This window comes from Pteropus alecto, unplaced genomic scaffold (assembly GCF_000325575.1).
Source record: "Pteropus alecto unplaced genomic scaffold, ASM32557v1 scaffold57, whole genome shotgun sequence".
Lineage (NCBI taxonomy): Eukaryota > Metazoa > Chordata > Mammalia > Chiroptera > Pteropodidae > Pteropus > Pteropus alecto.
In genome coordinates this window covers 7127845-7154636 of record NW_006442508.1, presented here as the reverse complement: position 1 = coordinate 7154636, position 26792 = coordinate 7127845, and the positions used below count along the sequence as shown (strand labels likewise).

General features: G+C 33.5%; 1 protein-coding gene and 1 pseudogene across 12 annotated transcripts in view; one reads left to right on the top strand and one right to left on the bottom strand.

Moving 5' to 3' along the window:
- FRYL (FRY like transcription coactivator) overlaps positions 1-26792 on the top strand; it is a 272059-nt gene that overhangs the window by 171550 nt on the left and 73717 nt on the right. For 9 of the 12 annotated variants that reach the window (XM_025040241.1, XM_025040244.1, XM_025040245.1 and 6 more), the window contains 14 exons: positions 4968-5012; positions 7446-7549; positions 7752-7860; positions 9453-9539; positions 11987-12158; positions 12604-12736; positions 14897-15004; positions 17884-18121; positions 19026-19211; positions 19471-19557; positions 21354-21622; positions 23896-24091; positions 24889-25013; positions 26502-26559. In XM_025040241.1, the coding sequence (XP_024896009.1) occupies positions 4968-5012; positions 7446-7549; positions 7752-7860; positions 9453-9539; positions 11987-12158; positions 12604-12736; positions 14897-15004; positions 17884-18121; positions 19026-19211; positions 19471-19557; positions 21354-21622; positions 23896-24091; positions 24889-25013; positions 26502-26559 (1917 nt within the window). The remainder of the gene's footprint in view (positions 1-4967; positions 5013-7445; positions 7550-7751; positions 7861-9452; positions 9540-11986; positions 12159-12603; positions 12737-14896; positions 15005-17883; positions 18122-19025; positions 19212-19470; positions 19558-21353; positions 21623-23895; positions 24092-24888; positions 25014-26501; positions 26560-26792) is intronic. The other 3 variants (XM_025040250.1, XM_006922487.3, XM_025040248.1) reach the window with 2 other exon arrangements.
- Positions 20890-21008, bottom strand: LOC112471596 (annotated as a pseudogene).

Below are 26792 nucleotides of genomic sequence, written 5' to 3'. Positions count from 1 at the left end.
CCACTTGACAACATCATCCTATCTATCTTTTTCATGATTTCAGGCATCATTTTCAAAAATAATCTTGATTTCTTGGTAGGGTATGCAGAAAATATAAGTCTTTGAAAAACATTTTTAGCTGTTTTCCTCCTAGATATACATTGATATTATTCATGCTTAGATGAGAATTGATATATTGTTTGCTTTATATATGAAAATTCCCAGGGCAAAATCATGCTAATTAAACTCTTTCTGACTTAAAACCAGAAAATAAGTTTTTGTTTATTTAATTACATTGTATACTGTTTTCTGTCCTCATTTTGAAAATTCATACAGATAGAAGTACTGAAAGAGAATTGGTAATTTTCTGGGTAATACAGTTCTGCTTTTTTAAAAAATATTTTTTTATTTTTAAATTACAGTCGACATACAATATTATATTAGTTTCAGGAGTGCAACATAGTAATTAGACATTTATATAACGTAGAAGGTGATCACCCCAATAAATCTAGTACCCATCTGACAACATACATGGTTATTACAATGTTATTGATTATATTTCCTATGCCATACTTTACATTCCCATGACTATTTTATAACCACCAATTTGTACTTCTTAATCCCTTCCCCTTTTTCACCTGTCCCTTCAACCCTGCTCTCATATGGCAACTGTCAAAATGTTCTCAGTATTTGTGAGTTTATTTCTGTTTTCTTTGTTCATTTATTTTGTTTTTTAGATTCCACATGTTAGTGGAATCATATATTGTTTGTCTTTTTCTGTCTGACTTATTTTACTTAGCATAATACCCACTGGAATCATCCCTGTTGGTTGTGGCAGATGGCAAGATTTTATCCTTTTTTATGGCTAGTATTCCATTGTACGTAACTACCACTTCTTTATCCTTTCCTCCATTGATGGATAGTCAGGTTGCCTCCATACCTTGGCTATTGTAAATGATGCTTCAAATTAGCGTTTTGGGTTTCTTCAGCTAAATACCCAAAAGTAGAATTACTGGGTCCTTCTTTGTTTCTTGTTATAGCCTTTGTTTTAAAGTCCATTTTGTCTGGTGTAAGTATTGATGCTCTGCCTTTTTGTTTGTTTCCATTTTTATGAAATATCTTTTTCCATCTGTTTACTTTCAGTCTGTGTGTCTTTTGGTCTGATGTGAGCCTCTTGTTGGCAGCATATGTAAGGGTTTTGTTTTCTTATCCATTCAGCCACTCTGTTCCTTTTGCTTGGAACATTTAATCCATTCACATTTAAAATAATTATTGATAGATATATGGTTATTGTCATTTTATTATTTATATTTTTGATCTTTTTTTCCTCCTTCTTCTTAAAGAGTCCCTTTGACATTTCTTGTAATGCTAGTTTGATGGTGATGAACTCCTTTAGCTTTTTCTTGTCTGGGAAGCTCTTTATCTGTCCTTCAATCCTAAATGATAGCTTTGCTGGGTAGAATAATCTTGGTTGTAGGTCCCTGCTTGACATCACTTTGAATATTTCATGCCAGTCCCTTCTGGGCTGCAAAGTTTCTATGGAGAAATCAGCCGACAGTCTTATGGGAGCTCCCTTGTAGATAACAAATTGCTTTTCTCTTGCTACTTTTAAGATTCTCTCTTTGTTTTTAACCTTTGGCATTTTATTTATGATGTATCTTGTTGTGGGCCTGTTTGGGTTCATCTTGTTCAGGACTCTGTGCGCTTCTTGGGCTTGTATGTCTATTTCCATTGCCAAGTTATGGAAGTTCTTTGTCATTGTTTCTTCATATAGGTTCTTTTTTATGTTTTCTATCTCATTGTTATGTTTTCTGTCTCTTTGTTGAAGTCTCACGAAGATCATTGAACATTCTTATAACCAGTGTTTTGAACTCCGCATCTGGTAGATTCCTTTCTCCATTTTGTTTAGTTCTTTTTCTGGAGCTTGTTTTATTCTTTTCATTTGGGACATGTTTCTTTGTTTCCTCATTTTGGCTACCTCTCTGTTTTGTTCCTATGTATTAGGTAAAGGTGCTGTGTCTCCTGGCTTAGTAGAGTGGCTTTGTATATCAGGTGTCCTGTGGGGCCCAGTGGCATACCCTGGTCAGCAGAGCCGGGTGTTCCAGGTGTGTTTCTTGTGTAGGTTGTATATTCTCTCCTGTTGTAGTTGAGCCATGGTTGCTGTTGGCGTGTCAGTGGGAGAGATTGACTTTCACACTGATTGCTTGTGAAGACTGGCCATGAGTATAGTGGTGGAACTGTTGTGCAGGGGCTGACTCTATGGCACAGGATTCACTTAGTGGGGTTCGGTGCCTACGCAGTCTGTCCTTTGGGGGTGTCATTTGTGGTGGTAGTTAGGTGGTGCTCTAGTGTGGTCTGAAGCTGGCCACTGAGTGTGTTGGTTCTGGGGCTTCCTGGGAGGGACTCTAGTGCAGGCCAAGGTTAGCTGCTGCCTGTGCTCTGGCTAGGGCCATTTGCTATGAGTTACAAAGTGATCTGCAGATGGATGCTCTCTGTGTTGGGCATGGAGGTGCCTGGAAGCGGCTAAATTGCCAACTGAGGCTGATGCTGATAGTGCTGGGTTTGGGGCTGCTTAGCAAGAGGTACAGGACACACCAAGGCCAGATGCTACTTGTTTGAGTTTTGTGAACCTTTCAGAGATTTTAGGTAAGTCTGCAGCATGAGCCAAGACAGTCCATTTTTATGGAAAAGCTACTGGAAGCGGCTTGAGTGGGCCTGAATGTTGGGTGGGCCAGGTCTCAGAATCACAGAGTGGGGCAAATGGAGTTATCCATGATGATAGAGACTCAGATATGGTACCCTCCTTCTTGAGCAGACGTGGTGGGAGGAGTTCTTAACAAAGGAAGAATGGCTTTTGCCAACACTTCTGTTTGGAAGAAAGCTGCCACTCCAGCCCTCCCCTAGAAGCCAGACAATTCAGTTGTTCCCCACATGTCCCTGGCACCTTTGAAGCCGCTCCCCCAGGGCTCGAGCTCATAGCGACTCTCTGTCAGCGAGTAAGTCTGTGTGCGGACCCTTTAGAGGAATGTCTCCCTTTTCTCACTTAGCCACAATCTTCCATGGTTTTCACAGCCAGAAGTCATTGGAATTTCTCTTCCCAGCACTGGAACCTTGGGCTGGGGAGCCTGGTGTGGAACTTGGACCCTTCGCTCCTCAGGGGGTCCTCTGCAGCCTAGATATCCCTCCCAGTTTTTAACTCCCACACGTGGGTGTGGGACCTGCTAGTTTAGCATCTTTGCCCCTCCTATCAGTCTCGAGGTAGTCTCTTTTGTATATCCTTAGTTATAGGACTTCTATTCCGCTAGATTTCAAGTGATTCTCAATGAGAGTTCTGTAATTTAGTTTTAATTTTGAAGTGGTCACAGGAGAAGGTGAGCACAGTGTATACCTACTCTGCCATCTTAATCGGAAGCTTGATTTTTTTTTATACTATTAATAAAGTATTTTAAGACATGCATTTAAGTGTTCCCGGAAATTTGCTTTGTTTCATGACAATTCAAACTTTTCTGTTGCTCGTTGGAATTATTTTTATATATCTACGTTTCCCTCTAACATATTTGCAATTCTTTCGCAGTACCTTAACTTTATTTTACTTTATTTTTTTGTCTTAAAGCTTTCATTTAAAATGCTCTATTTTCTTTGAACCCTTACCTCCTGTTAAATATTTCTGGCATGTTGTTCATTTTCATTAATGGCTATGTCAATCTGCCAGGCTAAAGGAGGTAAGAGCCACTTAGCATGAATATTTGGAATATAGTTGTCTTAACCATTAACCCTTAACTTACATTAAGGCTCTATTCAGCAGAAATTTTGTGAATTGGTTCCTGTTTATTAGGTTTTGGATACTGTGGCTATGCTGTGTAGTTGAGGTAAGGAACTGAGCATTCAGGGAAAAACTACCTTCTGTTGTGATAGATATAATTTATTTATTTTATATATATATTTAGGAAATATAGGTTAAGATAAAGGCCTTACCTAAATTGATTTTGTTTTGAGATTCAAGTAATCTCTTAATTTCAAAAAAAATCTATGTTTTCCATTTATTAGACCTGCTACTTTTTAAAATTAATTTTATTAGTATTTATTATATGCTAGTTCCTCTAGAGTATCTCATTTAATTTTTACTTCTGAGTATGAAAGAAAATAAATAAGTAACCCATGTTTAGGGAGCCAAAACGTGATAGAGACAAGATTTGCATTTAGATCCATCCAGTTCCATAACATTTGCTCTTTCTGGTCCCATATTACCTTTTAATGTACTATAAGGAATGTTGTTGTACTGAATATTTTAAGTAAATATTTTGGCTATAATTCTGGGATGTTAAAAAGGCATTATTCTCTAGAGTTGTAAGAAAAAATATGATACATTTTCAAGGCACACTAAGATATTGTGCAGTTTTTAAAAACTATACTAGTGTTTGAAACTGGTGACCATAAAAAATGAGCTTTAGTCCTGTAGGCCCATAAATAACATGAGAGAGCATCAGTTTATTTTCACTGAAAATGTTAAATCTGTTATTTTTGTTCCAGATAGAATCTGAGAGTTCCCCATTCCTCTATTTTTATATCAGCTGAGGTCATTATGTTAAAAATGGTTTTAAAGTTTCTAAAGAGTAAATGAGAGAGACAAAGGATTAGTAAGAGTATATGCTATATAAAAATAATTTGGAGATTTTTTTCCTACAGTGTATACTTGTTTTCTTTTAAAAAATTTAAACTTGTTTGAACTCAGCTGCAGTGACTTAAGAGGAAAAATTAGTTAAAATTTTAAGTGTTTTCTCTCAGTTTGGGTGCCATAGACGTATCCCGTGATGCCCAAATATAGGATTTTTTTTCCTTAGTGTTTCTGGCCACTGTCTTGGAAATTTCAAATTTCTTCTAAATAGAGACCTTGGTGAGGAGCTGTCTTGTTTTGTGCTTATTTTTCATCTAACATGCATGTGCTGCATCTCATGTTTATGTTTGCTGTTTCACATTGCTTTATTTAGATGCCATCTAACAACAGTATCAGAAAACAAATAGAAACACTCCAGGTGAGTTGTGTCGGTGCTACAAAGTAAAATATTGCTTTATCTCCTTCAAGTGTGGCTTTTTTTTTTTACCCCATTGTTGCGCTGCATGTCTAATTTATTTATTCAAGCCTGCCTCTCCTACTGTAAAAGAAGATTAACACACACCAGGAGCATTCTACAAGTTTAATATTAATGTGGCCTCAAGAAGATGAATTTGATAAAAGTAATAATAAATATTGACTCTTAATCAGAATTCTCAGTTTTAAAATAGTCTGTTTAATTTACTTTAGCCGTTATAAATGAAACTTTAAAAAGTTTTCAATTGAAGGAGACAGTAGCTTAGATTTTAAATATGATTTTGATGTAACACTTTAAACTCTTATCCTGTTGTTTTGGGTTTTAAACAAATTATTTTGGGGAGATTCACAGTAGATAAAAAGGTAAACATTTAAAGATTGCTGCCAAAGAGCATATTTGACTGACATATCAAAACTTTATTATATATTAAGATTATTGGATTTTTGTTAATGTAATCCGATTCCTCACATTAGACCAAAATTGTAACTAGGGAAATATATATCTTTGTTTAAGGCTCAGGTCAGTTTAGGGCGTTTTTATTATTTGGACATGATAGCAGCATGGTAGTGGCCAAATAAACAATTAATCATTGATTTTCATCTTGTTGTTTTGGCATTGTTCATATAAAGTAAGTCTGCTTTGTAAATATAGTAGTCCGTCTTGGAAAGTTTGAGAATCAAGTTTTACTTTTCATGCTAGATACTTCAGCACTTAAAATAAGATAATCTAAAAACTTTATTAATCATTTATATGAGAATAATTTTTATGTGGAATTGGACTTAAATATTTTTACTATATAATTTACTATATATTAATTTATATTAATATTTTGAAAATATAATTTAATAATGTGAAAGTATTATTTGGAGTGTACATAAAACTCATTGAATTCATGTTTTGTTATTTGAGATCTTGGATTTAAATGATAGAAAACAGATTGATATGATAGAAAAGAAAATACCATAGGAATCTTGGTTGTTATATTAGTAACATATATACAGTATATGTTACTTTAGTTACATGTAACTAATTAATAGAAAACTGTTTGGGGAGGGTTTTTGAAATTTAGAATCATAGATTTGGGAATGGAAGGAGAGATTGATGTTGAGACTTACCAGCAGAGTAATTGATACTATATTCTTAATTATATCAAATCTTTATATAGATAGATGTACAAAATTATATTTTCTAGTGGTTGTCTTTTGTAAAAATACCCTCAGTTGTTAAACCTTTTTTGCATTGCTTTTAATCGTGTGTAGTAGATGTCCATTATTCTGTATCTTAAGAAAACAAAATAGAATGGCAAAATTACTTAGTGTTCAAAAACTCCCTTTTGTCTGTTGCTATATATAAAATCATTGTTTAACAATAAGAAATTCCCCTAATCAAATGAAATAAATGCTATTTTATAGCAATCATTGCATCCTACAACCAACATTAAGAGTTTCTCCTAGAAAACTTGATGATTAGCTACATTTTAAGTATTCACAGTTAAATCTCATTACGTGACTGATCATTTAAGAACTTTGCTTTTTGTAATAGCTAGTATGAAGAAGAGGTCGATCAAATTGTGATTGAAATGGAATACTTTTCTAATTCTAAATAATAATAATTTAAATAATATTCTGATCATAATAAAATGTTGATAGTATAACACTTGACACTTATTGAACATTTAACTTATGCCAGGCAGTGTTCCAGTTGCTTTTCACTTAATTACTTCCTGAATCTGTGAGGTAGGTATCATATTATTTCCATTTTAGAGATGAGGAAAATATGTCACCAAGCAGTTTAACAGTATCCAAGGGTGAGGATTGGCCAGTTCATTCCTAATTTCAGAGTCCATGCTCTTAACCCACTATTCCGTATTTCCTCTTGTAAGATTAATCACTCAATAATATTTTACATTATTTCATAAATGCAAATGTCTGTAACAGCATTTAGTGTTTTAGGTTTTAACTGTGTATGGGTTGCAATGAATTACTGCTTAGATTAGTAATCCTTCCATCATTATGTCACTATTGTTATGTGAACCATTTACCATCAGTTAAGTCAATGTGTATATAATTTTGAAGTTCTTAGAAGTACTAATACAATTCTAATATTTTACTATTTTGTTTTAAGAGTATAAGGAATGGCTCAAGATTTTTTTACTTATGCTTACTTTTGAGCTATCGGTAGCTACCAAACATATACCAAACCCAACATACACTTACCATATACAACCGTATATTTATATTTTTAACCCCGTTTTAGATTGAATAAAAAGAGGGTAAGGTGAGGGCTTTTAGTTGTTGAGAGAAATATGTTTGATCTTAAATAACTGCAAGTACTTTAATAAATAAGCTTATTTTAATTCTGTTTTGTTCTAAACAGAATAAAGATCCTAAAATGTCTCGAGTTGCACTGGAATCTTTGTACAGATTGTTGTGGGTTTATGTAATTAGAATAAAATGTGAAAGCAACACTGTAACTCAAAGGTGAGTGCCTTCATTTTAAAGTGTATTTAAAATAAAATTTTAGTAAAAATAATATCACACTAATGGAATTTTAGTTAACATTACAGATACCTTGTGGGGGAATATGAACTCTCTGGACATTTTATGAAGAATAGGAAGAATAGTTTGCTTATGTTCTGTTAATTTCATTATCTCATTATGACTAATTTTTTTTTTCTTATAGTCGTCTTATGAGCATAGTGTCAGCACTTTTTCCAAAAGGTTCACGTAGTGTGGTTCCTCGTGATACACCTCTCAATATATTTGTGAAGATTATTCAGTTCATTGCTCAGGTGAGTGCTTCACCTCATAATACATATATCATTGTCAGTTATAAGAGTAATCTATTTTAATAATTTGGAGTCTTAAAATTTGTTACACATCTAAAAGCATGATACAACATTAGTTAATATTGAATAGTAAAAATGAATGCATGCTGTAAAAAGGAAAAAATAAAAGATGCTAATGATTTTTCGTGACAAAATGATTTTAAATCATTGATCTACACACATGGAAAAGGAGAGAAGACCCACAGGGAGAAGCACATAGGTTAGTAAGGATCACGAAGGTGTCTCATAACCCTGCTGCTAGTCCATTTACTAATTACCTCCTGAGTATCTTGAAAGATTTTTTTGAAAATTGTTTTCATAATCTGCATTAACCTAGGTTCTTAGGTACAGATATTAGAATCCACTATAGCTAGTTGAACCCAAAAGGATATTTTCACAGAATCACCGATAGGACTAGTCTGAATGATTAAGAGGTAACTACAGAACTGGGCTATCAAGGAAGCTGCTGCCTTTGCCACAGTCAAATAGTTGCCAGAGTAGGAAGTCGCCACAGGTGCTTTAGAATGATGCTGCTGCCATGATCCCCACCAATAACATAGATTTGTCATCTCTGTCCTCCTTATCCTCCTCCTGTTAACTAGTTCCCAAAGACTCACATGAGTATACCGCTTAGCAAGGTCTAAATCACATCCTGAAGCCTATTGTTATGAGGCACCCTGGGAAATACCATTTTAGCTTTCTAGCCTCTGCAGTAAAGGAAGGATTATTAGAAGGGGATTAAGTGGGTGCTGAGTGAGCAAATCTAAGCTTTTGGTCACATTCCATTTTGGAACATTAGCCCTGGAGAGGCATAGGTGGGGTTATGTCCTCAATTTAGGAAAATGTTTTGATTCCAGAACATTTATTGCCTTCTCTTTGAACTAAAACTATGACGATTTAGGCAGTCCATAATGTAATTATTTTGAAGTAAGGAATATTTAAATAAAATTAACACATTTCTATTTATTGGCACATAGAACTAATGATAATTAGGTAAGTATAAATGTGTCAATAAGATGAATGAAAGTAAATTGTGCTTTAGATCTAGTATTAGAAAACTGTTGCTTCTAGGTTGTATCTCTGTCCTCCCCCGAGCCCTCCCCAAGTGGTACCCATCCCCTTGGATTAATCACTTCACACCAGCACTCAAATAGCAGTTAATCTCATTATTTTTTCCTTGGGGATTTCCTTCCGGTAGCCCCACCCTTTCTGTCCCTGCCTGATCTCACCGCTCTCCAGGTTAGCTGCATAGCTTTTCTCGTGGGACTTCCTTTCATCATCATTTTGAAAATTTCTTTACTTAGGTTTGAATATGATTTTGGTGAATGAATACTTAAAACTTTTTAATTTGGTTTGGGTATTAAATCATTTGATAATTAAATAAAATATTTATCCTTATATTTTTAAACTATAATTCATACGTATTTTCCTAATATATAGCTAGATTCGTGAACTTCTTACGGGCACAGACCTGTGTCTGCCATTATGTGTATAATTCTTAGCATGATAACCTAACACGTAGTAGCAAGTTTAAAGGATTTATTATTTTTTTCTAGGAACGTTTGGATTTTGCAATGAAAGAAATAATATTTGATCTTCTCAGTGTTGGAAAATCTACTAAAACTTTCACCATTAATCCAGAGGTAAAGAAAAATATGTAGTAATGTACTATCCTCTACTACCTTTTTTTAGAGCATAATTTCTATAATCAGAACTCTTAGGTTCAAATCCCTAGTAAGAAGCTCTACTTCTAACTACAAGTGTGATATGGGACAAGTTGTTTAACCTTTCTGATGACTGGTTTAATGGTAGTTTCAGGCATGGTAGAAAATAATCAAGAGTGGAGGTTTTCTAAGTTAGCCAGCTCATCTGGCTTCTAGAAGTCGTGACATGAGCTGAGGTTTCAAATACAAATAGAAACAATATAAATATAAATAATATAAACATCAGATTTCTTTAATAAATATCATTCATTCAACATTTATTAAGCACCTAAAATGTGTCAGGCATTGTTTTAGGTGTTGAGATAAAACAGACAAAAATCCTTTTCCCCAGATAGAGCTTAAAATAATAATTTTTAATAAGTTGAAAAAAATCTTATTTTCTAATTCCATGGTCCTATTTTTCACTAGTAAACTCTGATTCACTCTGTAGACATTAAATTTTCAGATTGTTTTAAAATATTTTACGAGCTAATTGCTTTTCAGAATCTAATGACATTTGAGAATATAAAAAGGCAAAAAAAGGTGTTTTTTAAATGTCTTTTAAATTATTGTGCTGATCTTCATGGTCAAATCTTAAGATATATATTTATTAAGTTAATAAATCGGTTGGAAAGTTATTGAAGCTTCTCATTTATAGGATTTTTAAGATAAGTTAATATTTACTTCCAGATTTTTAAAGTGAGAAGACATGAGTGTTTTATATATATGTTCCATGTGGTTTTCAGCAACGAAAATCACATAATGAAAGACGTTTTTTTGAACATCATTTTGAAAAATATTTTCTTCATTAAACAAATTTATTCCTAAAGTAAGTTTTCCTGTCACTGATACTCTCATACTAGGAGTAGAATGATTTACTTTTTTTTGATTATCTTTAGTCTGTATTTTCTTTTAAGGAGTCTTTTTAAGCTTTTGAGAGCTAGTTTAATTAAAGCCAGATAAAAGTATTTACTAATTCCTTTAATCAATGCACACAAATTGCAATACTCTGAAAGCATGAATAAATGAGGGCACCTCTGTGAACTATGGTATATTGTGGAGCTTTCTCACTGCCTTCAAGCTGTCTTCTATGACTATGTGACATGACCATCTGATATTTAGACTAAGGGAAGGCACCAGTACTGTGTCATATATAAAGATGAATAAAGCTTAAAACCTCAAATCTTATTTAGATAATAAAAAATATGTAAATAAAAGTTCTATTTTTTCCCTGTATTCCAGTGAACTATCTTGCACACCCAGCAGGATGCATGTACCTGCTTTAGAGACCACTGGTGTACCTCAGAGATAATGGCAGCTTGGGCTGACATACTGTAGTGCAGATGGAAAGAAGACAATTTACTGGAGAAAAGAAACATTGAGAAGGAATCAAGTTTGAGGGGAAAGTGCATTTGGTTTGAACATGTCAAATCTGAGGCATTTTTTGACATCCAAGTGGAGATGTCAAATGGATCTGAGGGTCAGTCAGGCTTAAAATTAGTGGGTGACTTGGTATGAGTGTAAATACATGAGATTGCAGCCCAGTAACTCCTCTTTAAGCAGTCTAATATATAATAACCAGATAAAGGAGGTTAAACTTGAAATGCTGGCAGAGATGACACAGCCAGCAATAGCACAGAAATATCAAAGGAAGGGAGTGTTTTAGGAGAGAAGGGATACTTGACAGTGTCCCATGCTGCTGAAAATCAAACAAGATGCAGGAAAAGTGCCCACTGTTTTGAGCAGTGTGGTCACTAATGAGTGAGAGTTGCTTCAAGGAAGTATTACAGGGGGAGGGCTTATTCCATTAAGGTAAATGAGTATAGTTAAGAGAAATAGGGTGTATTCAGTTGAAAAGGAAGTGTTGAAGATGCAGCAAAAAGAAGGATAATTGATAGTATAATTTCCCGAAAATGTAAGAGCAGATGGGATCTAATAACTAGGAAGACCAGCACCCCCTCGACCCTGACAGGAGCAAAGGAGAGGAAAAAGAGGTGCAGATATGAGTAGACTGATGTGTATTTTAGTGAGAGATTGAAGAAAGTTGATGTTTTTCTCTTTCTGTGAAGTAGTAGACAAATCATCTGATGGAGAGGAGAGGGATGGGGATGGTAGGAGGTCGATGAGGAAGAATGGAGGTTTGAAATAAGATTTATAGAGAGTAGGAGAAACAGTTGACTGCCAAAGTGAGTGGGTGGAATTTGGGAGTTTGATAATAAAGCAAACTCCAGTGCTTATACTAGTTAAAAAATGTTAAACAGAAAGGCTTAGTTTTCCCTCCGACCTCCTTTTCCCATCCCCCAGTGCTGTTTGATGAGACATTTTTAACATGAAAAGAATTTTTCTGAAACTCTAACTTCCTTATTTTGAAACTTTTTTCTCTGAAGAGAATGAACATAGGCCTCAGAGTCTTCCTTGTAATAGCAGACAGTTTGCAGCAGAAAGATGGTGAGCCTCCCATGCCAACAACAGGAGTTATTCTTCCTTCAGGAAATACTCTTCGTGTGAAGAAAATTTTTCTCAATAAAACCTTGACAGATGAAGAAGCAAAAGTCATAGGTTAGTGTTAACTAGAATAAATACATTGCTTTGTGATGCAGTTTACTATTCTTTTGTAAAAGTTTATATTGAATCTAAAATGTACATATTTGCCTAATATTATTATTCTAGTATACAGTGATACAAAAATGAACATTTTTGATAATATCTATAGGTCGTCATGCCAAGATTCTTCAGGTTAAATCTTTATTTTCTCATATGATACTGTTTACTGCATTTTGTCCTTCCCTCAAATTAATTTTAGTTCTGTACATAATTTTTACACATTTTCTCCAATATACTGAAGATGGTCATTAGGGAAAAGAGTATTCATAGTTAAAACTGCTTCTTTTGTAACAATAATAAATTAACATTGTTTAAAGATTAATAGGCTTTTATTTTTTATAGAAAATAACTTTTTAATTTAATTCCTGATATTTTATAACTGTGAGTTTTTACCTCCTAGGAATGTCAATTTACTATCCTCAAGTGAGAAAAGCATTAGATAGTATTCTCAGACATTTGGACAAAGAAGTTGGGAGACCGATGTGTATGACTAGTGTGCAGATGTCTAATAAGGAGCCTGAAGATATGATTACGTATGTAGTAAATTGTTTCTCTTCATCGCTATTTCAGTTTTTATAAAAGAATATAGATGGCTGATTCTTGCTTACTTGTTTTGTTGCATTCTCTTCTGGAGTTCTCCCATATTGCCATCTGCTACAGTTATTAATACAGTGATTCCTTCCACATGCTCAGTTTTATTATTTAAAGTGCCATTGGACCTTGTATAGATAGCAAAAGGCATCCTGGATCTCAGTCTAGTTTGTTGTCAATGACAAAGCCTTACACTTATTGTGTGAGTGATAGATAAATCCTAGTTACCCCAGATGTGTGTGGACATGGTTGGTTTATTAAGCCAAACAAATGCTCTTATTTTCATAGCCCTGATAAACAAAAAAGAAAACCTAAAAAATCTTCTGGAAATCAGGGCTAAAGATAGGAATAATATATGAGTAGATTTTTTTGGAATAGTACCTCATCCCAACCATCTCCACCTCCCCGGCCTCTACCCTTGTCACTGCTTATCACCCCAGCATCTTTTTTCCTTATTGTTAGAGACTTCTTCAAAAGAGTGTATTTTATGCCAATAACTTCTTTTCTTCACTAAGAAGTATCTACATATTCTGTATAAGGGAAAACTTTTTTTAGATATGAATATCTGCATTTTTAGTCTTAGGTTACCAAATTGGATATCAGATCTCTCAGAGATATTAGTGTATACTAGTAAGTAAAGTTATTACATACTAGTATACACTAATATCTCTGAGAGTTTCTCTAATGTGAAATTTTTCCTACATTACTTCATATGGAAAATCTTTATTCTTTTCATCACAACCACTTTCCTCTTTTATGTCAAGAAGTTTGCCCTCACATAGTTCCTCTGATGCACATATCGAGTCTCCAGCGATGGCAGTGTCAACATTCCCGCTTCGGCTGTTTCTTCTGTGACTCCATTAATATTTGATTCAAATTTCACTTCTAATGATAGCACTTTTCCTTTCTTTACTCCACTTTAATCTTTATTGGCCAATTTCCCCTTTTGATTATCTAATTTTGTAAAATGTCACCTGAGTTTATCACTGGAGTAAAAGAAGCAGCACACTTATTTTGTATGTGAACCAAATAACTGAATTGCAGTGGCAAATCATAACAGACTTTCAAAGAAATGATGTGAATGGTCACAGACTATGATGTACTTCTGTTATGTACATCATGATTGGTGGACTGAAGAGCTAACAAGGAAGCTTGTTTATGCAGTTACTTATAGTTAATGTGCAGTAACCGAAAATTCAACCATACTGGATCTGGTATTATTTAACTGAATTGTGGTAACTGAAATTCATGCATATGGTCACTATGCAAAGATAAGACTGGCTATATAAAAACTCTAAAAGTCGGTAGCAAGTCCAAAACATTTAAATCATCCAAATTCTTTTCTACAAAAGAATTATTTGGCCAACTGAAGAACAATTTGGATAAAATAAATTAACTAAAAGCCTCACTTTGAAATACAGACCAAAATAAAAACTGGTATTTTAAGAGGTTAGATAATTAAAATATATAAAATCATGAATAATGAGAAGAAAATACTATAGTATTAAACTGTTATCAAGCCTCTGAAGGAACCAGATGATTTTCAAAAATGTGTGTGTGTGCGTGTTTGTAAATCCTGAAGTAAAAAGACAAGAACAGACAGTACCGACATTGGTAAATGAGAAAGTCTGTTTTCTAAGAACATTGTTAGTAAATGATATTAAATAAAAATTTTTAATTAATCTTATAAGCCCCCAAATAACCAATATTTGGTTATTTAATAATATCAGCACTATTACTATTAATAATTATTTATTAAAAGTTTAATATTTGATAAATTTAATTAAAATTTATTAATTTGAAATAATTATAATTTACCTAAATAATATTTATTTAAATATAATAGTTTCAATGTTTGTTTTATACTTACCAAAAGTCTTTTTCTGCTTGCCTACTGTGTTTTCTCCTGAATTATCTCTGTATTCTTTTGTTTATTTATATGCTGATAATTATTTACTGGATTTGTATGTGCTCTTTTTATATTAAATACATTCAACTTTGCGGGGTGGGCTCCTATTTTCTGTCGTTATTTTTCTAACTTTGCTTTCATTGTCTAGCATATGTGATATACTTATAAAGTCCTGTTGTGATATATTTTTCAGGGGAGAAAGAAAACCCAAAATTGATTTGTTTAGAACTTGTATTGCTGCTATTCCAAGGTTGATTCCTGATGGTATGAGCAGAACTGATCTCATCGAATTGTTGGCAAGGTAAATGAGAATGACTATTTGCTATGCTGATTTTTATCTCTATTGATTCCTTTAAATTTCCAGCACAGCCCTGTTACTATTATCACTAAAAGAGTAATAATAAAGACTTTTTAATCTTCTATTTGATTTACTTGCTAAATTCCCATTTTGTTTTATATGTTTTGTTAAACACATTCTCCCCACTACAAATCTTAATTTTCAGCTCCCTAGCTTTCTGGGTAGTAATACTTCCCGAGATTTATATAACGCATTATCCCTTAACCTGTGGGCATTATCAGTGTGTGAAGATGCCCATTAGACAATTATTGTGTTTATTCCAACGATCATTTCTTTAGCACCTAGGGTGGTGGTCTCATTTTCACTTTTTCATTCTATTGCAGTACCTGCGGGGTTGAAGTTTTTGTCTCTCTTTCCTCTATTAGCCATGTCATAAATCTATAAAATGAGTAAATAACATGAACCAAACTTAAATACTAGCTCCCAAACCTAATTAGGTTGAAAATCCACTTTGTTGATGTAGTTAAGAATCCCCTCGATAAAGGCTCAGATAATAAATATTTTAGGATTTGCAGATTATGGTCTCTGTCACAACTACTGGTTTCTGCCTTTTTAGTGCAAAAGAAGTCATAGGCAACATGTAAAGGAGCGGGCATGACTGTCCCAGGAGGCGCCTGGCTGGATTTGGCCCTTGAGCCATAGTTTACTAGCCCTGCCCTAAACAGAAAACCGGGTACAGTGACTAGCAGAGAGCAGTGATACTGCCTATACCGAAAGTTGTTTACTGGCTGCTAGGCACTTATCACCAAGTCTTAAGTTAAATTCACAATGAATAAACAATTAATTCATAGACAGCTCCAGCAACCCTTTCTACCTCTTTCTTGAGAATACCTAGCATTCCACACACCCATGCACAACCCTATGCTCAACTGTTGCATCCGAGATAGAGTGGTATTTATCTCTTTTCAGGATTATGAGTTGAGGAAGGGAGTTATTTTGAAACTTTGCACTATAAGATGAATTCATCCCTTCCCGCTCTCTCTTAATTTTTTTGTGAATTAGTTTGTACAGTTACCAAGTCCATGTCAGCATTATAGAGGAAAAAGTTAAATTATTTATAATGCTATTCCTTAGGAAAGCACTCTTGCTCCCCCCACTTCAGTTTAACTCACCCCATCTCTGTGGTTGATGACCCCATATCCCTTACCAGTACAAAATTGCATCTACAAGGGGCAGGGATGTGGGTGTTTTGTGAAGGAGAAAACATCTGAAAAGTGAATGACAGTTTGTTTTGCTATTTACTTTGCTTCTTTCTCCTATGATATTCATTTATTAATTCATTCAGCAGAAAGAAAGATTCTAAAGCCTGTTCTATTTTGTCCCCTATTCTTCTCACTTGCAATCGTGATGTCCAGATATTGATTACTTTAAAACAAAGCAAGCAGACCAACAAAACAAAGATGCATTGTAAATTTGTAGATCTGCATGCCGTCTCTAAGGAAAGTTAATTGGTTCCCTTGCCTCAAATTAGCCAGGCTACATTGTTGTTTTCCCCATGCGTCTATACTCTTGAGTCACAGAGATGGGTATAAGATGGATATTTACATGTTTATGAATTTAAAGGATGTTGAAATAACCTTTAAAGTCATCATCATATAGTAGTTATCCTCTCCCACAGTATCTCCCTTGGTGCCCCTATCAGAGACAGCATACTGGGCTAGAGATCCTTAATCTGACCCTGTATGATATTTCTGATGTCCAGCTGTAGCGGCTGCTGCTTGGTGGCTTACTCCCAAGTCTGTCTAGCTGTAATACATTTTCTCTTCAGTCTCATTGTGAGTGGAAGGTTGGCTTAGTGAAGACCGGAACTGAGTTTGGCAGAGTGAAGACTGTGATATCTCCTTTCCCCTAAACCACACAGCTCTCTTCCTCTTCCCAGCTTTCCAGCGTGTAATTGTGGCTTATTTTTAATATTACCTACTTATCTTATTCATTCAGGCTGTTTCTGACTCTGATGCATTTTTCTTAGTATGGTCTATCACTAATCCTCTTCAGCCTCAAATCAGAAACTAACTCTTATTCATATGACATATACTGGTAACTTCACTACTACAGCTATCTTTCCTGGTTTCCTTGTTTATCATTCTCTTTTATGTTCTGTTACTTTATATTCATGTCCTCATATTGTTTTGATGTCTTTAAAAGGCAATTTCGTGTAACCTCTCATTTGTTTAGACAGACTACCTTTAAGGACTTATGTGTTATTTCGACACTTTTTTCCCCATTTTATTCTAGACACTCCCCATGTAGGATGTTGTTCTTAAATTTTCTCTCATTCTACCTTCAAGAATTATTTCAGTTAAAATGATTCCATCTTGATTTGTTCTATTTCCTTTTTTACAGTTAGCCATCTTATATTTAACTGTAAACCTCAGCAACGTGAAAGGAATGATAAGAGATAAAACATGTCCTTTCCAGTGGTAGTAAAGGACCAAATAAATATGAGATAGTGCTAAGATATTATGATTCGATATCATTTTTGATTGATTGTAGGATAACATGATATTTTAAGAATTAAAGTATTTTTAAATGTAATTCTGATATGTCAATCTGTATTTTCTTAAGTATAGCATTTGTGCTATGATCAAACTTATTATTTTGAATTATAGTAAAAATACTAATTAATAGGTATGTGAATTTAAACAAATGAATATAGACTAGCACGAGGATTGATATAGCACAAAAAGTGAACATTGGTTTCTATCTTCATACTTCTTGCAAACCAGTTAAGAGGACATATTTTTTAAGTTATTAGTTTTAAGTTGTAGATGGTAAATCTGGAAGGGTTTTGAGGTTCGCTAATGGAATTTTGTTCTTGGTAGGCTCACGATTCATATGGATGAAGAACTGCGTGCTCTGGCTTTCAACACACTGCAGGCACTAATGCTTGATTTTCCAGACTGGCGAGAGGATGTTCTTTCAGGATTTGTTTATTTTATTGTTCGTGAAGTGACTGATGTCCATCCCACACTTCTTGACAATGCTGTAAAGATGTTGGTACAATTAATAAATCAGTGGAAACAAGCAACCCAAATGCATAACAAAAACCAGGACTCACAGGTACCAAATTCTTTCGTATTATCCCTTTGTATGTGGGCAGTGGTGAATGACCAATGGTGTTAATATGTATTGACTTTATTAAAAACTAATATTTGTATTAGTTTTATTTACTTTTAAAATGTTCACAATCCCTTAAACAGATCTTTCCTGTAGTTCATGTATTAAATATATGTTTGTGTGTTCAAACCTTTCCAACCTCTTCTATTGATAACAAGGAGTTTTGAATAAACGTAGAAAGTAGAGGCAATTCTAGCTCACATTTTGGTTGTTTCCAATATATTTAAAACTGGTATAATAAAAACTTTTTGATAGCCTTCCATGTGAGTTATTTGATTGGTATATCCTTGGTACCAGTCCCTGATTCACATATACAGTATATATGCTTCTTTAACCATAGAAGGTGCTCAAATTTTTGATTTATGTTAATGTGTAAGTCACAGAACCTTGGAATTTTAGAGCCAGCTCATCTAAGCCAACCCAGCTTCTCAGCCTTTAATGAGCGTACAAATCTCCAGGGTTTAGAGTCTGTTTCTTACTAGCTCCTAGGTGACGCCATGCTTCCGGTCCTCACTTTGAGTACAAAGGATGCAAACTAATTCCCTCATTTTCTACACAGAAATGTTAGACCAAGAGTGATTAATAGTGTCAGTTCCAAGGTTGCAAAGTAGCCGGAGAATGATAGAAGTTAGGTACAGAATTCATGTTTAGACTGCTAATTAAATGCTTTTTTTCATTTTGTGTACTATTACTAATTTTTATAAATTAAATATTATTTAAATTGCTTGAGCTGAGGCAAACCTGTAGCCATAATTTCTGTAGCCATAAATTCTTTATTAATTGTTTTACTGGAATGTCCCTATATACATTTAAACTTTTTATTTTTAACTTCTACTCATTTTTCAAGCATGGTGTAGCTAATGGAGCTTCTCATCCCCCTCCTCTGGAAAGGAGCCCATATTCCAGTGTATTCCATGTGGTCGAAGGGTTTGCTCTTGTCATTCTCTGTAGCAGTCGACCTGCCACTAGGAGATTAGCCGTCAGTGTCCTTAGAGAAATACGGGCTTTATTTGCACTTTTGGAAATACCTAAGGTAAGATTTCGGTATTTCATTTAGCTTCTAATGAAAGTACTTAAAAACTATCCTTTTGTCCATCTTTATTACATTTCTGTTGCTCCCATGCAGGTATAACTTTATAACGGTCTTTTTGACTGGGACTAAACTAACCCACCTGCCCTCGATTCCATTTGTAACAAATAGTACTAAAGTGAATGTTTAATGTTTAATTAGGTTTGGCCAGTTTTCTTGAACATTCCTAAAATTTTTTAGGCATTTGATATCTTTTTTATAGGGTGATGATGAATTAGCCATAGATGTGATGGACAGGCTGAGCCCATCTATTCTTGAGAGCTTCATACATCTCACTGGCGCCGATCAGGTAACTGTAATGATTTCTGTAACTGTAATGTAATGATTGTAATGACTAAATATTATTCAGTCCTGTTTTGGAACTTAAGTCATACATACAAACACACACACACACACACACACACACACATACACATACATGAATTTCCTTTACAAATGTAATTCATAACAAAGTATTCTTGAAAGCTAATGTACTTTGAAAATAAAAAAAATACTTTAAAAAAGTGGCACTAGTTTATTTCCATAGTTAGTATACTTCCTCATAGCAATAAAAATATTTTATCTTCGTAAAATTCCAATCTTTCCAATCTCAGTTTTTCTAAAGTCTGATATTACCATCAACTGCTATTTGCTGTTATAACATATAGAACTTTTGACATATGTACTGGTTAAAATAATATGAAGAGATTTTATTGAAATTTGGAGCAAAAAATGGCACTTTGCCTTCAATAAGTGTATTTATTTGCTTTGCTACATAAGTTTAAGTGCAATGGAGTAAATATTTTAGTGTTTATGCCAGAGTCATAATGTGATTTGTCTCATTAAAATGAAGAAAACTACTTCATTTTTTATTTACGCTACTAAGAAAGTTTATGTAAACTTGCTTAGTTTGGTTTGAACAACAACAAAAAGTCATATATTAAGATTTCAAGATGGATGTAAGAATAACTATCAAACTTTACTACTTGAAATTTTTTCTTCCTGTTTTGTAATACATGGGCAAGAGGTTTATGTGCTTTCTGTGTAACACTTGGTTCTTAGAACTCATAAGTTATGTAAAACCAAGAGAAATAATAATAAAACTCTGTAAACCTAAGAGGTGATTATAAATCTGTACAATTTAAATCCTTCTGTTTTAGATGATTAACCATGAATTATACCAACAAAAAGAGTGATGGCTGACTCTCTAAGTGCCTAAAGCACTTAGTACCTGGCTCAGAGTGGGTACTTTATAAATATCAGTTGAATGGTCAAGTGAATTGAGCCTCTGTTCAGTTTAAGGCCGTTCAGCTTTTGTTGTCTGAATGAAATATAATTTGCTCTGAAGAAAAATCTTTTTCTTCAGTATAAGCTTGGAAAATCATTGAGCAAAATATTTAGGAATGTGTACCTCTGGAGAGGAGCCCATTTTCCAGTCTGGTCCATTTAGGCATATATGGGGCACATCAGCATGACTTTTTATTTTATTTTTAGATTTCTATTTATTTGTTTGTTCATTCATTCATTCATTCATTCATTTTTTTTAGGTGAGGCACCCCTTGGTTGACCTCACAGCTTGCAAGGACCTTGTCAGCTTACAATCCCTTATTTTTAAAAATTTTTTTTTTTTTTTAATTTTTTACGCCTACAGTACCTGGTCTTCCTGGGTGGTCTCCCTTCCAAGTACTAACCAGGCCTGACCCTGCTTAGCTTCCGAGATCAGACGGGATCGGGCTTGTTCAGGGTGGCATGGCCATAGACCATCATAAAATATAATGGTTCATTTTTGAGTTATCTACAGAAGTTGTATATTCAAATTATATAAATAGCAGTTCTTAATTTTTTTGGTGTATAGATCCTTTTGAGACTAATGTAAGCTATGGAATCTCTAGAAAAATGCAGGTACGCACATGCACAGAAACCTTAACGTGCAGTTTCAGGAAATCACTAGTGTCTTAGTTCCATCTTGGACCTCATGTCACCCATTTTAGAACCTCTGTTCTGGAAACTATCAACAGGCCACTGATAGTTTAAAGCACTTTATGTGGTAAAACTTTGAAAGTTATTGATATGTGCAATAATCAATTATTTTTTTTCTCTACATAGACTACTTTGCTGTATTGCCCTAGCTCAATAGATTTACAGATGTTAGTAGAATGGAACTCTTCTCCTATTAGCCACCAGTTTGATGTGATTAGTCCATCACACATATGGATATTTGCACATGTGACCCAAGGCCAAGACCCATGGATTATAAGTCTCTCCAGTTTTTTAAAGCAAGAAAACCTCCCAAAACACTGCTCCACAGCTCTGAGCTATGCTTGGATGTTTGCATATACCAGACTTCAGTTGTTGTCCCCACAGGTTGACATAAAGTAAGTTATTTTCCTAGTGTAAATTTAAAAAATGTGTGGACTCTCAGTTCATAATGTATTTAAAAAGTTATGTGAATTGGAAATCCCATAAATAACATGCCATAATGTACATATGGATTAAGGAGGGAGATGAAAGTTGCAAAGGGTATAGTCTCATGAGCCTTTCGTCCTTTTCATGTATCATCAAATGGTAATTGTTAGTTTACTTAATTACACAGTGCTTGTTATCTAACATGTGTCCAGTGAGTCTGTGCTGAGTGAAAGAATGATGAGGTATTAAAAGAAGGATATAGATGTGAATATAGATAAATTTGTAGATAAAAGGTGAGAAGTAAAGAGAAACCAACCTCAGTGACCTTAGTTTTCCTGATGACATACAGAAGGCCATCTGCTGATATTAGTGATATAATGGAATTAGATTGTAGTTTTGAGGGTAATAGTAAAGATTTGGAGTAACTAGTAATGTGATGGAGTGTTGACCAAGGTCATTATAATCTATGTTCATTTCTTCTTGCCCTTAAATACAGAATATAATTTTTGAACCTAAGTGTGAGTTCCTGATTTTATCTTATCTAGCATGCCATTGATCAGATTGCATGCAATGAGTCTTCTCTTCATATAACTTGCCCATGTAAATCCAACACCTGGATAAACCTAACACCTTAGGCTCACGTTAAAGTCTCTCTAAACCTGGCTTAGAGAGTCTGTACTTTTTTCCTTCTTTTATATCAGCGGTCTTCATGTACTCTTATGTTGGAACCAAAACAAACTTCTCAAAGTTAATGAAATGTGGTCTACAGTTCTCATTCTTTGAGTGTTTGTTTACATGAACCTATAATGACTTTGTTTTATCTAGCCCCTGCATGTTCGCATCTGACACATCTCAAATCCCACCGTGTTCTTAAAGCCCTCTCTTTTATCTCCAACCCAGAGTAATCATTCCTTCTTTTGTATTTGAATATATATATGTATTTGGTGTTTTTATATATACAGGCTAAATATTATATATCTATGTACATTCTCAAGTATTGTGTATTGGGTGTTACTTTTTTAAATGGCAAGTGACACTTACCACCTAGTGTAAAATTTATGACCTTATCTTATTTAAGTCTCCTCTAATTACTGTATTTTAAATTCTAAGTCCCTCACCTACCACCATTCTCTATCTCCCCCTTTGCCCTTTTTCTTCATCAAACTTAGCACCATCTGACATTATTTTATTTGTTTCTTTATTGTATATCTCCGCAGCAAACATGATAGTAATGGGTTTTTACAGGTTTTTGTTTTTATTTTTACTGCTGTCACAAGTCTTCTGAACATTTTCTAACATACTAAGTCACTGTTGATGAATTAATGAGGTGGTATGTATGCATTATGCATCAAGGCAAGGACTGTCTATTAGTATTTTTCCTGTTTTTGTTTTGCTCTCAGTCCTTAATCTCCATAGAATTTTGGTGTTTGGAAAGATTGATAGAATAGTTTCAAAATATTTTGTTTGTCTAATCTTTAAAAAGAGAAATTTGACAAAGCTTTTAAAATGAGGATATTCTTTTGACTTTGCAATTCTACTTTCAGGAATTTACCCAAGAAAATAATTAAATTTGTAAATAAATATATACTTATTTATAAACTTATAAATAGTTAAATTTATAAGTAGGTGTATATTTAAATGTGTAGTATTGCGTATAATAGGGAAAATTTGCTATTAGCTAAAATGTTCAACAATAAAAGCTTGGCTAAATCATCACAATCTCTATAATGATAGAGCATACAAAAATGATGTCCTGGAAGTATCTTAATTTATATGGAATGTGTTTGAAATCTATGTTAAGTATACTAAGCAGGTACAAAACAAAAAAAATAAAATTATTCAATTTTTATAAGTTAAAAGACATATTCATGCGTTTGTATACATGTATATGAATTGAAGATGCCTCGAAGGATTAAATGTGATTTTCATTGTGTTTTTATTTTTTTTCTAAATTGAGCATGTATAATAAGTTATAGCATGTGGCCTGATAAAATATTAACTTTAGTCATAGGAATAAGAGATAATGTTAAAATGATCCTGTAATATATTTTAATTTTAGGTCTAGTAGCTTATTCATTTGTATTTTATATCCTTCCACAAAGATTTAGTAGTATTCATAAAAACTTTATGCTAACCATCTCCTCTAAATTGATAGGAATTTAGCATTAATTAAAAAAAAGACTTTTCAAAACATGTTGTATTATTTATATCTACCTGTTTTTTTCTCTTCTTTTTTTCTTAGTAGCCCCATCAATGCTAAGAAAGTAAATACGACCACAAGCAGTGACTCATACATTGGCCTCTGGAGAAATTATCTACTTCTCTGCTGCAGTGCAGCAACATCCACATCATCTTCAACGTCTACAGGGTCTGTGAGGTGCTCTCCTCCTGAGACGCTGGCGTCTACCCCCGACAGTGGCTATAGCATTGATTCTAAAGTAAGTTTTCCAGATCTGCCATTGTATCTGAATGGCACCAGAGAAGTAATGTTTTAAAATTTATTTACCGGGATAATAAAGTAACTTGGTTGAAAAGTATATTAGTTGCTTGTACGAATAATGAAAAAAAAATAGTTTAAGAAATCTCATTACTGTTTTTATGGATTCCTAATTGGAATTAATGATATATATAGTTTTTCTTCAGGGAAAAAGGACCATGCTAATTAAATTCATCAGAATGAATATTCTTAAAGGAATTTTCATCCCTATTTTCTCTTGTTCTATTTCCTGTAGTTCTCACACTTCTCAATATACAAAAGGAATGACTTAAATAATTAAATATCTTTTTAGAGTTTCCCTAAATTATGTAGTGATACAAGTGATACTTGATAAGGACACTTATATAGTTTTCATGATATGACACAGATATTATGAGATGGTTGAAGAAAATTGAGAAAACGTAACACCTGGTATCTGACTTTAACACTGATGACTTAGTAATTTTGTTCTCATATTTTTTTCTGGATCAAAAGACATAGACTATTTGATGATGGTGTAGTATATTATAATGAGTATCTGTAAGAAATTAAGAGACCCACAAAACCCAGTTCTGTTAATGAACTTGCAGTGAGGCATTGGACAAATTATTTAACCTTTTAAAGTTATGCACACACAGGAGAATTTTGAAGCACCATTCATCTATCCACTTTCCTTGACCAAATATTGTTGAAATGTCAAGTTATTTAGTTGGATGTATTATCGTTAGTAGGTGCTATAAATATAATTTTTTTTTCCAGATTATTGGAATCCCATCCCCTTCGTCCTTGTTTAAGCACATAGTTCCAATGATGCGCTCTGAGAGCATGGAAATCACAGAGTCCCTTGTTCTAGGTCTTGGCAGGACCAACCCAGGAGCGTTTAGGTAATTATGTGTTTTCTCTGTGCCCTAAAAAGTAAACGTGGCTGCTAGGGGGAGAAGATGTGATAGAGTACTTATTATCAGGACAATTGCATATCAGTCCTTTTACCAGTAAACTAGTCATGTAACATTTAACAAACCGTTTAATTTATTTGAGGCTTTATTCCTCATTTTGATTGAGTAAATAAGATTTACTTTATTTTCTTCATGGAATGATTATGAAAATCAAATACATACAATGTATAAATATGTTCTAGTAATAAAGTACTGTGCAAATCTTTAATATTTTTCTACCTAATTTATTTATAGTGAGTGTATTTATAATCTTGACTTGTTGGTTAAAACTACAGGTTTTCCCCTTGTTTAAGAGAATTAGATTATTTTTTTAAAAATATGTACATATTTGATATTTTTGATGTTTTTTGATATTAATGAAGGAAGTCCTTTTTTTTAATGCCTGAGGTTTTGCTTTGTTATTGTCCTCTGGGCCTTGAATTTATTATTTTGAGTTAGTCCTCCATTGATAAGAGGTGGTATTTGATATTTTGTCCCCAACTAACATGCACGACAGAAAATAGGTTAATAAATTGTAATAAGTCTATAGGTGAGGGATAGCATTCATTATAAATGAAGTCTTAGAAGATTATTTTAAGACAAGTAAATACACTATTGTGCAAATAGAAAGAAATGGGATACAAAAATAATCTCAACTTCTGAAAAAACAAATTCCCATAAATGGAAATAATTTTGAGGCAAATACCTTAAATGTCTGCGATAGTTTTCTGTAGATGATAAAATTGCAAATGGATTTTATTTTCTTCTTATGCTTTTTGTATTTTCCCAATCTTCCAAAATGAGCATATTTTCAATTTAAAATCAGGATATAAGCAAAGATAAAATTATCATGTTCATGTTCATATCCTTTGATTTGTAAGAATTAATCCTAAGGAAACCATCAGAAATGAGTACAAAGATTAATGTACAAAGGTGTTCACTGAGGCAGTATTTGTAACAAGAAAAATTAGATAAAATTTAACTAATTTGTAATAAATGAAAATGGTTAAGAAAGTTATGGTATCTCACCTTTGTAATAGAATATTATGATTTAATTAATGACACATTAAAGTGATTATGCTAGTGTTAAGTAAATTTAAACAAGGATATGATTTTATATATGATAGGGTTTCAACTTTGTAAAACGTATATGTACTACAAAATGATTGAACAGAAATATTAATAGTACTTACCTCTACAAATTAAAATAAATGGCCTATACCATTTTTTCTTCTTTCTAAATGTTCTGCAGTGTGCATGTGTTATTCTATAACCAAAACAAAACAATAAAAATTGTATTTAAAACACTAGGATTAGGGTTAACATTTGTCAGTATACCTCCTTATATTAATATTAACATATTTGCACTAGATGTCAAATTATATTTGTTTTTAGCTATTAATTAAAAGAATGTACAGTATATCATTTTTCTTCTAGGGAACTAATAGAGGAATTGCATCCCATAATTAAAGAAGCACTCGAAAGAAGGCCAGAGGTAAGCTGTGTGGTTTTCTATCGTTAAATTTTGATATAGCAAATACTTGCCTTCTTTATTATACATGTTATACCAACAGTTAGAAATTCAGAAGTAAATAAGTAAAAGATTGCCTAGTGCAGTTTTCACCATTTTAAAAAAATATACAGAACTCATTTTTTCAACCCCCACAGGAGATCTTATGCAGAAACGCGTGTAAAACAGATGTTAAATTGCTCCAGCTATAGCGAAGA